Source organism: Cyphellophora europaea (genome assembly GCF_000365145.1).
Source record: "Cyphellophora europaea CBS 101466 unplaced genomic scaffold supercont1.8, whole genome shotgun sequence".
In the NCBI taxonomy this organism is placed as follows: domain Eukaryota; kingdom Fungi; phylum Ascomycota; class Eurotiomycetes; order Chaetothyriales; family Cyphellophoraceae; genus Cyphellophora; species Cyphellophora europaea.
The window spans coordinates 162,873-173,275 of NW_008481814.1; the positions used below are offsets into that span (position 1 = coordinate 162,873).

The 10,403-nt window shown below is 54.5% G+C and overlaps 4 protein-coding genes across 4 annotated transcripts; 3 read left to right on the top strand and 1 right to left on the bottom strand.

Annotated features, from left to right (window-relative positions):
- HMPREF1541_07856 (uncharacterized protein) lies at positions 1 to 641 on the bottom strand (the record flags this gene model as incomplete). Its single annotated transcript, XM_008722179.1, has 4 exons — positions 1 to 24; positions 76 to 310; positions 360 to 558; positions 605 to 641. The coding sequence occupies 4 exons, from the start codon at positions 639 to 641 to the stop codon at positions 1 to 3; spliced, it is 495 nt and encodes a 164-aa protein (XP_008720401.1).
- A 396-nt stretch (positions 642 to 1,037) lies between these two features.
- HMPREF1541_07857 (uncharacterized protein) lies at positions 1,038 to 3,647 on the top strand (the record flags this gene model as incomplete). The annotated part of the gene is made up of 4 exons (XM_008722180.1): positions 1,038 to 1,177; positions 1,233 to 1,305; positions 1,353 to 1,502; positions 1,548 to 3,647. 4 exons carry the CDS (start codon positions 1,038 to 1,040, stop codon positions 3,645 to 3,647), a joined length of 2,463 nt encoding a protein of 820 aa, XP_008720402.1.
- A 1,337-nt stretch (positions 3,648 to 4,984) lies between these two features.
- On the top strand, positions 4,985 to 7,909 carry HMPREF1541_07858 (uncharacterized protein; the record flags this gene model as incomplete). Its single annotated transcript, XM_008722181.1, has 3 exons — positions 4,985 to 5,453; positions 5,499 to 7,090; positions 7,139 to 7,909. 3 exons carry the CDS (start codon positions 4,985 to 4,987, stop codon positions 7,907 to 7,909), a joined length of 2,832 nt encoding a protein of 943 aa, XP_008720403.1.
- Positions 7,910 to 8,854: 945 nt separating this feature from the next.
- HMPREF1541_07859 (eukaryotic translation initiation factor 6) lies at positions 8,855 to 9,622 on the top strand (the record flags this gene model as incomplete). Its single annotated transcript, XM_008722182.1, has 1 exon — positions 8,855 to 9,622. One exon carries the CDS (start codon positions 8,855 to 8,857, stop codon positions 9,620 to 9,622), a length of 768 nt encoding a protein of 255 aa, XP_008720404.1.
- Positions 9,623 to 10,403: the final 781 nt, after the last annotated feature.

The window sequence follows — 10,403 nt, forward strand, 5'->3', positions numbered from 1 at the left end:
TCAAGAGGCGTTGAGCACACGATCCTATAGCGTAGTCAGTCCAGCGTGGCGCGTTCAAGAACCCATCATACGTACAACAAACTGGCTCAGGCTGAGCTCAAACAGCTCATTATTCACCCCCAGCCCACCGGGATGCTCGACAGGCGATAACGGATTCTTGACCACGTATTCCACATAGCAGTTGACGTATATCTGTTGCAGCGCAATGCGCATGGAGCCGGACTTGGTATCGGTGAGCATGACAAACTTGATGCTCGTCGGCGTCTCGTAGTAATGCAGCTTGTACTGTGAGGTGCGGTAGGACAGGAAGCTGACCACATCAGTCGTGTGTGTGCAAGGGTTGCTCGGAGCAGACACACCTGTCGTCTTCACCTCCCAGTTTGCGCACCATATTCCTGAGCGAGTACACGGTGCCGAAGATCAGCTTTGCATCGTCCTCGGGCGTCAGGGGAGTGCGGACACTCGCGGTTCCATTGGCATAGGCTTGTGAAGACGGTCGAGAGCCTTTCCCGCCGGCAGTGGTAGGGAGCTGCCAATTCTTCTTGTAAATGCATTCGGCTGCCGCGCGTTAGCTGCGCACCCTCTGCTCTGCCGAGATTCATACCATGGCGATCGAAGATATAGAATGAGTAGACCACCATCGCGTCAGCTCTGCTGCCGGTACACGCTTGTCCTGGCCGTGGAATACTGTCTGGTCATCGGCACATACCATAAACTTCGCGTGCAGGAGCTGCGAACTGATCCAGAAATGTGTCCGAGGGGTGTCATGGGGTACACGGAAAGAGATGCTGGTGCACGGTAGGGCAGTTGCTTATCGATAGCTGCCCTAAAGTACCCACCCTGTGTGGCCGCTCTCCCACGGACTGCTCTACCGCGATTGACTCCAATTCTGACGAAATAGGAGCTGCGAATTGCTATCACACCTCAGCTTGTAGATGTCATCCAACAAGAGATCTCCTCGCGTCGCCTCCGAGCATCTCTGGACGATTACCCTCAATGTCTCATGCTAAATGGACATCGTGGATTTCCCCACGACTATGACAGCCCGCGGGGCTGAAGAACAGTCCATCGAGAGCAACGTCAGACAACTCAACCTCGCTCCATCAGACGCCGTTGCTGTGGACGTGAACCATGGCCAGTCACCAGAGCTCAACAAACCTCCGTTGCTTAAACATGTGTAAGCTGTCCCTCTCGCGTCCCGCTGATCTGGTAGAAGCTGAGCTTGATCGCAGCTCCACCCCCGCCTATGACAGTCCGCTCCGCCACCATCGTCGCGTCGCCTCTGCCAATCCTAGGCAGGTCAAGGTAGTCCGGTCCGCAGCACTTACTGCAAAGCCTCTGATCCATAGCAGGAGTCCCTGAATGCTCGCTCCGAATATGTGACCAGTCAGGACGATGGGGTTGCCGAACATCGTATCAACCAGTATATCATCAAACAAGAGATCGGGCGCGGCTCTTTTGGTGCCGTCCATTTAGCAAAAGATCAATATGGCAAAGAATTTGTACGTTTCATACTGGGCCTCAGCACCTTTACTAAATGTCCTCAGGCAGTCAAAGAGTTCTCCAAGTCGCGACTACGGAAGAGAGCTCAATCACACATCTTGCGCGGCCCTCGAAGGGGCGGTAAGCAAGGCTTTAATTCTCCCCTCCATCGCGGAGTCGCCGGCGGCTCCATGGACGAGGTCACGCCCAACTCAGTGGATCTCATTAAGGAAGAGATAGCAATTATGAAAAAGTTGAACCACCCCAACCTTGTGTCCCTCATCGAGGTACTTGACGACCCGAGCGAGGACTCCCTCTATATGGTTATGGAGTACTGCAAGAAAGGCGTTGTCATGAGCGTCAGCCTCGAAGTGCGAGCAGACCCATACCCGGAAGACACCTGCCGCTACTGGTTTCGCGATCTAATCCTGGGTATCGAATATCTTCATGCTCAAGGTATCGTCCACCGAGATATCAAGCCAGACAATTGCCTCATCACCGAAGACGATGTGCTTAAAATTGTGGATTTCGGCGTTTCCGAGATGTTCGAGAAAGAATCACAGATGGTCACTGCAAAATCCGCCGGTAGTCCCGCTTTCCTGCCGCCCGAACTGTGCGTTGCGAAGCACGGTGATGTATCAGGCAAAGCAGCTGATGTCTGGTCCATGGGAGTCACCCTCTTCTGCATGAAATATGGTCGTCTGCCTTTCGAGAAGGGCCAGATTATCGAGCTGTACGATTCGATCAGAGCCGACGAACCCGACGTAGCCCCCGAGACCAATCCGGCATTCATTGACCTTATGCATCGGATCCTGGAGAAAGACCCTACCAAACGTATAAAGATGCCGGAACTCAGAGCGCACCCATGGGTGACCAAAGGGGGCCGAGATCCACTACTCTCTGAGGAAGAGAACACGGCAGAAATCCTAGAGCCGCCGACTGAGGCGGAGATGAATGCAGCCATCACAAGCAACATGCGCAATGTGATGACCGTAATCAAGGCAGTTGGCCGCTTCAAGGCACTCTTACACAAGAAGCGACCATCGGTGATGAACTCGATCCTAGGGGATCACGATGATTCTCGCTTCTCGTTGCCCCCTGGCAGAATGGCCATTGATAATGTGGCACCTCCACACCTACCACACAAGTCTCACAGTGTCAATCTTTTCGATCGTGATCGCAGAGAAGGTGCTCTTGTAGCAGAAGGCGTCCATCGGGATTTCCCAACCACAGACGACCCGGTACCGGTGGTCTCTCAAAAGGTTGCGCCGACGTTAGACATCCCGGGCCGATCGCAGCACTCCAAGAGCGAGCCACCAAAGCCAACCTATGACTACAGCTCAGATTCGGAAGACGACGATCTGCCACAAGTTCCGATGGGGGATGATCCGAGTCCAGTCGAAATCAAGAGGCTACCAAAGTTTCGCTCCATCAAGCGGCATGCACGGTCTGAGGGCGGCACGCGAGGGCAGGCGCGAAACCCGCTGCAAAATCAACTATTCCTCAACATTGGTCCATCGACTTTTTCCGGTGAACCAACCGAGCACGACCCGGACAGCAGCTTTGCACCGGGTGACGAGGTGTACATGGTAAGCGAGAGTCCCGGAGCAGCAGACGTAGACATCTACGAAACAGCCTATCGTGACGAAATTGAGCGAATCCTTGCTCGAGCTAAAGAACAAGAGAAAGAGCCGCAGGTCTATCTAACACGACGCGTGGACGAGAGACTGCTTGCAATTAGTGGTTGGGCAGGCCGGTGGATGGCGGGGGCTGAGGAAGCCGCGTCCAACATCGACTATTACACGCAATTTTCGGCACGCAGGGCAAAGGTGACTGAAGTCAGCCGAGCTCTGCGACATGCCGCTAAAGAGGAGTATGAACGGCGTAGACAGGAGAGGCGCGAGCTGATCGCAAAAGCGAGGGCGGAGCGTGCCAAACAGAAAGGCAAAGACGGGCAAACTGACTCTCCCACTCCTGGTTACGATCCAACATCGCCAGACGTAGTGGAATCGCCAGCAACGATATCGCCACAAGCGAGTCGATCGTCGGGATCTATGCTCAAAGGTAGGGCAGTCGACAAAGGGCGACAAGCACGCGAGTCGCTCATGGGTTTCGTGGATCTGATGAAAAGTCGACGCACCAGATCGAAGGACGACAATCCCTGAACAACAGCTGGAGTCGATGGGATCATACTAGGCATGCGACTCTTCAGCTAGACTCCTTCCACACCGCGCTGGAATTTCTGTGCGCTCAACTGTGCCCGTAAGCAGCCCGCCAGAGCAAGCTAACTTGGGCGGTGCAAACGCAGTTTTTGGGGGGCAGCATATGACCAGGCTCGGCCATGATCTCAGGCTTGCAGGGCCCGCCGGATGCCCGACGGTGCCGCCAGTCAGGGTTTAGCTGTTAGGGTCCGTCGCTTCACCAGGGAAGGCAAACCACTTCGGCTTTCTTGAGGGACATAGATATGATGAACACGGCGCGCTGTGTCCGGTAAAGGTCTGTCTGCTCGAAAACGTGGAAGCTCGCAGGGCCTGGCCCGTACCCGATTCTGGACGTTCACAGCAGCAGCAGCAACACAGGTACCGCAGCCGAGCAAGCTTTGCCTGAGGGCCTCTGACTTTCAACCGTCTTACAATGCGATGTCCGGCTCAAAGTGTAACGTTGAGCTGTTTTGAGGAGAGGACTTTATGAGCAGCAGTAGGACATGAATCGTGGGAGAGAGGGTTTGCTGGCAGATGGAGGAGTTGGGGCCCTGAGGGCCGCTGGCAGTGGCGACATTTAGCTGGGCGCAACTCGCGGCTTGGCGGGCTTATGCCAAATTGGGAGCTTGGACAAGGCAAAGAAAGGCCAGACGGCCAGGGAATCAAGATTCCATCTCTGCACAGTTCACATACTCGATCAACAAGCCATTCTGCCGTCCTTCGTTTCCTTTGGGTCGTCCTCGATTGATTTTGACCAATGCGAGCTGTGAGTGCCATTTGAGAATTGGTAATTGAACCCGTCGCTGGGAGCTTGGGGATGCTGGGCGGAGGCAAGGTGAACTTTTTGACATGAGCCCCGAGAGAGCTGGAAAGGGTAACAATTACTGTTGAGTTGTCTATCTCGGGGTGGTCCTACCTTTCACCACAGGTCATTGCTGTTGTCCTCATCGCGCTGCGACTCTGTTGGACTTTTTTGGAAGAGGGTTGGCCTCCGAGTACCCCGTGCCTGATATCGACGCCCCTCGTTTGGTGCCATCATCCTCGATCCAATTCCCTGATCTCCGGAACCTCTACTAGTTTCATCGACGGCATCACCGAAATTGTGTCTCTTTGGTGGTGGTTGTCTCCGTGAGCCGGCCGAGAGGCTCTTCTACCCGCCAGGCAGAATTTGATGTGGTGCGGCGGACAGCGGTGGTGTCGATGACGGTTTCAGCCTCCGCTACACCAAGAAAAATTGTCACCCTTGCCCTGGCGGGGCAGTCACTTCACAGACGGCAAAATCGTCACCAGGCATTATCACAATGGCTAAAACAAAGTCTAGCGCCTCAACTCCGGCGTCCTTAGACAGCCACGAGGCTAATGGCACAAAGCGTGAAGCTTCGCCTGAAACGGGCCCAACAACCGCCTCTGTTGTCAAAAAGGAAGAATCTACCAGTGCCGCGAATTCACCCTCACTCGGCCCCAACCACATTAAATCCAGTCGCTCATCTTCATCCTCATCCCGGACCAGGCCTAATTTGAGCGAGCTCGACAGTAAGCCCAAGAACGAATCTAATGGGAGTGCCGTTCCCATCAGAGCCGATATGCCCAAGAAATCAGGTCGGGCGACCAACAAAGCGCCTCCACGCGTAGCTCCTCTCTTCGACAACTTGCCAGATGTAACTTCCGAAGCCACCGCCAGCTTCCAGGTCATCACGTCTAGCACTTATCAGAACAAGTATCTAGGTTTCACCGAAGCCGCTTTAGAATGCGACTGCTCAGAAGAATGGGGTGAGTCGCCCTACGCCTAGCTTGCGGCTGTACTGACGACAACAGATTCATCGACGCAGACCAATCATGCCTGCGGCGAACACTCAGACTGCATCAATCGGGCGACGAAGATGGAGTGTGCGGATGATTGCACCTGCGGAGCAAAATGTCAAAATCAACGCTTCACCCGCCGTCGCTTTGCTGATGTCTCGGTCATCCAGACGGAGAAAAAAGGCTATGGCTTGCGCGCCAACACTGATCTAAAGCCCAACGAATTCATCTTCGAGTACATAGGCGAGGTCATTGCCGAAAACGCCTTCCGCAAACGAATGGTCGCCTACGATGATGAAGGCATTAAGCACTTCTACTTCATGTCGCTCAGTCGAGGCGAGTTCATCGATGCCACCAAACGCGGCAACCTTGGTCGGTTCTGCAACCACTCCTGTAATCCCAATTGCTACGTCGACAAATGGGTGGTTGGCGATAAGCTGCGCATGGGCATCTTTGCCGAGCGATATGTCAAGGCTGGAGAAGAGCTCGTCTTCAACTACAATGTCGATCGATACGGTGCCAACCCTCAACCCTGCTACTGCGGCGAAGACAATTGTACTGGATTCATCGGCGGCAAAACCCAGACCGAGCGCGGCACCAAGCTGTCTGCGGCCACTATTGAAGCTCTTGGTATAGAAGATGATGAGTGGGACACGGTCGTCGCTAAGAAGCCCAAGAAAAGAAAGACTGCCGAAGATGATGAGGACTATGTCGAGAGTGTTCCTGCCAAAGCCCTCGATGCAGACGGTGTCACCAAGGTCATGGCTGCCCTTATGCAGTGCAAAGAGAAATGGATTGCAGTGAAGCTGCTTCAGCGAATACAGAACGCTGACGATGATCTGGTACGGCACAGAATAGTGCGACTCCATGGCTACCGCATTCTGAACTCGCAACTATCGGCATGGAAGGAAGATGAGAACATCATCCTGCAGATCCTTGACATCCTCGATCACCTACCACGCCTGACGAGAAACAAAATCGTCGACGCGCGTCTTGATCAAACTCTTGATACGTTGAGGGAGCATTCTGACGGTCGCGTTGCATCCCGCGCTACGGCTCTAGCTGAGACATATGCCTCCCTGGAGCTGGCATATCGCATCCCGAGAAGGAAAATCGAGAAAAGTGAGACTTCGACCCCAATCAAGACCGAAGCGTCCGTCTATGATCGCCGCGAAGCTTCATCCCAGCGGAGAAGGTCTAGATCGCGGTCCAAATCGCCTCCCAGGGGGCCCGCGGCCCTCAATGCGCCAACCGGACCACGATCAAGCGTTCGTCCTACCTTTCCCATTGCACGACCGTTTCCACGGCCTCCACCTCCATTGCCTCGTGGCTGGCACGCTGCTGTAGATGGCGGGAGGACATATTACTATACAGACAAGGGCGTGACGCAGTGGAAGAGACCAACACAACCAGTGGATCTACCTCCGCCCCCACCAAGAGAGCCATCTCATCAAGACGTTCTCAAGGGTATTCTGGCCAATATCGTTGACACCAAGAAGGATGATGCCAAGACGCCTGAGTCTGAACAGCCCAAGAAAGAGAAGAAGAAGGAAGAGAAGTGGAAATCGTACGACGAAGAGAAGAAGATGAAATTGTACGAGAACACGGTAAGCATGACACGAACCCTGATAGGCATGCCTCTGACATTGTGGCAGCTTTTCCCTCACATCTCTCACGTCATGAACCGATACAAGCACAAGATCCCCCGTGAAGACCTCAAGCGATTTGCCAAAGAAATAGCCAAGAAGCTTGTGGCCTCCGACTTCAAAGGCGGCCGGGTCAAGGATCCAACCAAGATCGATGAGAAGCAACAGCGGAAAGTCAAAGAATATTGCAAGCAATTCTTTGACAAGGCCGCACACAAGCATAAGAAGCACGAGGAGCAAAAGGCGGCGAAGAAGACCAAGAAAGTCGAGGGCGGTCAAGAGACACCATCGCAGTCACCCTTGGTGAAGGCGGAGTTCGCAGACGACGATGAGGATATCAAGATGTCAGATCACGAGCTCGATGACAAACCCACACTGACGCCGGAACCTGATACGCCGTCAGAGGCTTCACAGTCGCTCAAGCGCAAGCGAGAGTCTCCGAGTATCAAAGATGAAGATGTGGACGCTCCACGTTCGCCCCTCAAGAAACTCCACCTCGACACCACCGATGAGAAGGACACGGCTCCGGCACCTCCCCCGCCGCCACCGCCGCCTCCAGCGACCGACTCTCCGATGGACATGACGCCTAACGGAAGCACACCTGGCCCAGACCAAGACGGAGATGGCGAGGCTGAGATGGAGATTGACGCTGAGAACGAGGAGCAAGCAGAGAAGCAACTGCATGCTCATGGTGGCGAGAGCAAGTTCAAGGAGATGAGTGTAGCAGATGTCAAGGCTCTCGCGCAGATGGGCGATGAGGAAGACGAGGTTGAGTGGTAGATGAGAGCAGCGGCCTCTGACAGAGTATACGGCTTTGGTCGTGCGGCTTGATTGAAGGTGTTCTCTGATGGGAGAGTTCAGGAAGTATTTGCATGTGGGGCACAAGTAGTTGTCCTGCAGAGTCGAGGGGCCGACAGAAGCTTTTGGGCGCATTGTACGATAGCATCTTATCTGGTCTGTATGGATAGCCGGACAGTGGCATACCGATTGCAGAGAACACAAGATTTTGGCTGCGTATCTGGTCGTCGAGTCTCGGGGCATGGGTGACCTCCAGCCGCAGAATATAAATCCACACCTCAAAAGACTGCTCTTCCGCAGCGGGAGAACGCTGGCGTTTCCAGCCTAGGCTTCCCTATGATCCTCGAGCTTCGATCTAACCTGGCCTCACCTGATGAGCAATAGCCCCTTACATGAGCCAAGGTCGAGTCGCTGCAAAGATCAGTATGAGTATGTTGGGCGACATTTCCTTCCAGACGCCACGGACAGTACCAGATGCCCAAAACAGCTAGCGCCAGATCGCGGGGATGCAGTCACAAAAAAGTCAGGATGACTCGTGCTTCAGCCTGTGTGATTCACAAGCCAATCTAGACCTACAGTCGCCATCCTTGTGACTCAGCTACGGTATAAGACCTGTCTTGCAACAGCCCTGCACCGAGACCATCCATCTCAGCCGTGTCTACAGCCCGACCGACCTCAAGGCAAACTTGCAGTACAATTGTTGCCCCTCACCTATCGCCTGTCGTATTATCAACCGCACCTAGAAAAATTCAGGCGGCTCAAACGACCGCAGCTCGGGTTCACGACACGCTGCCAGCGCTCTTTGAAACCTCCTTAGTAGCGAAAGCAAACATACTCGCGACTTCAAGTCTCCTAACAGCACCCACAACCACTTCCAAGATACCCTACCTCGTCTCTTCCCTCCAACTCCCCTACGATCCCACCAATATGGCTCTCCGCGCCTCGCACGAAAACTCCCACGAGATCGGCGTCTTCGCCTCCCTTACCAACACCTACTGCCTCATTCCCGTCGGCACCTCGGCCTCCTTCCACTCCATCTTCGAGTCCGAGCTGGCAGACCTCATCCCTCTCATCCCCTGCACCATCGCTGGCACACGCATTGTCGGCCGCTTGACCACCGGCAACAAGAATGGCCTCTTGGTGCCCAACTCCACCACCGACCAGGAACTGCAACACCTACGGAACAGTCTGCCAGAAAAAGTGCAGCTCAAGAGGGTGGAGGAGCGATTGAGCGCGTTGGGCAATGTGGTCGTTGCCAACGATCATGTCGCACTCGTGCACCCGGATCTCGAGCGCGAGACTGAGGAGATCATCGCCGATACGCTGGGCGTTGAGGTCTTTCGGCAGACTATTGCCGGCAACGTGCTGACCGGATCCTACATGGCACTGTCAAATCAGGGTGGCCTTGTCCATCCCAAGACGTCCATTCAAGACCAAGATGAACTATCGTCGCTACTACAGGTTCCGCTCGTGGCGGGTTCGGTAAATCGTGGCAGCCCTGTCGTCGGCGCTGGTATGGTGGTCAACGACTGGTTGGGTGTATGTGGACTCGACACTACCGCTACTGAGCTGAGTGTCGTTGAGAGCGTCTTCCGCCTGGGCGAGGGCAACATTCCTGGCGCTGCAGGTCATGGCGAGGACCTAGAGAAGCGCATGCAACGGAGCAAGGAGGGCATTGTCGAGAGCTTCTACTGAGCGGCGTTTAGCCTTGATCAGATTTCCAGGTTTGCTGGTCAGCCGAAAAGTATGCCTTTCGGTTAATCGAAGGCTCCGAAGTGGAGGGCGGTTCATCGACCGCAAGGACGTAAGGATCAGCCACTCGCGTATTACATCAACGACCGGTGGCGTATCCATGCGCATATAGCCCACCCCGGTCGTCCGTGTCCCGGCACGCTACATGTCGTGCCCAATGTTCAACGGGCTCTGCTCACAACGCTGGCTTTCGAAGTCTGAGCCAATTCAACGCGAAGCAGCTGCAGAAGATTGGATAACTGCCACCCCCGGGGACGGTCTTATGAGCACTCCTCGATACATGATGAGAAACGGGCACTATCGAGACGAAAGTATTGCTGCAGAAAGCATGGCGAGAGCAGAGGGAAACTGGCGGCGGCGACGGCAACAGCAACAGCAACAGCTTTCGAGAAGCCAACTGCCGCCGTTCGGCTTTTAAGCCTAACAGACGCGCTGTATCCATACTCTGCAAAGATGCAGACACCTCGGATAGATAGTAAAATAATCATATCCGAGGAGCGCTATCAAAGTCCTGTTCCGAGTCATACCATGCTATTCCAGCCCAGCCATCTATATGGATCGTCCAAGCATCACATGCATTCCATCTCATATAATTCCGCTCTCCCTTGCGCATGATACAGTACCAAATCCCGTCCCTCGCAACAACCGACCAACCATCCTCTTCCATCTCACAAGCATCCACAGCCTTCACGGCTCCCTTTCATCTCCCATCTCCCATCCCCCC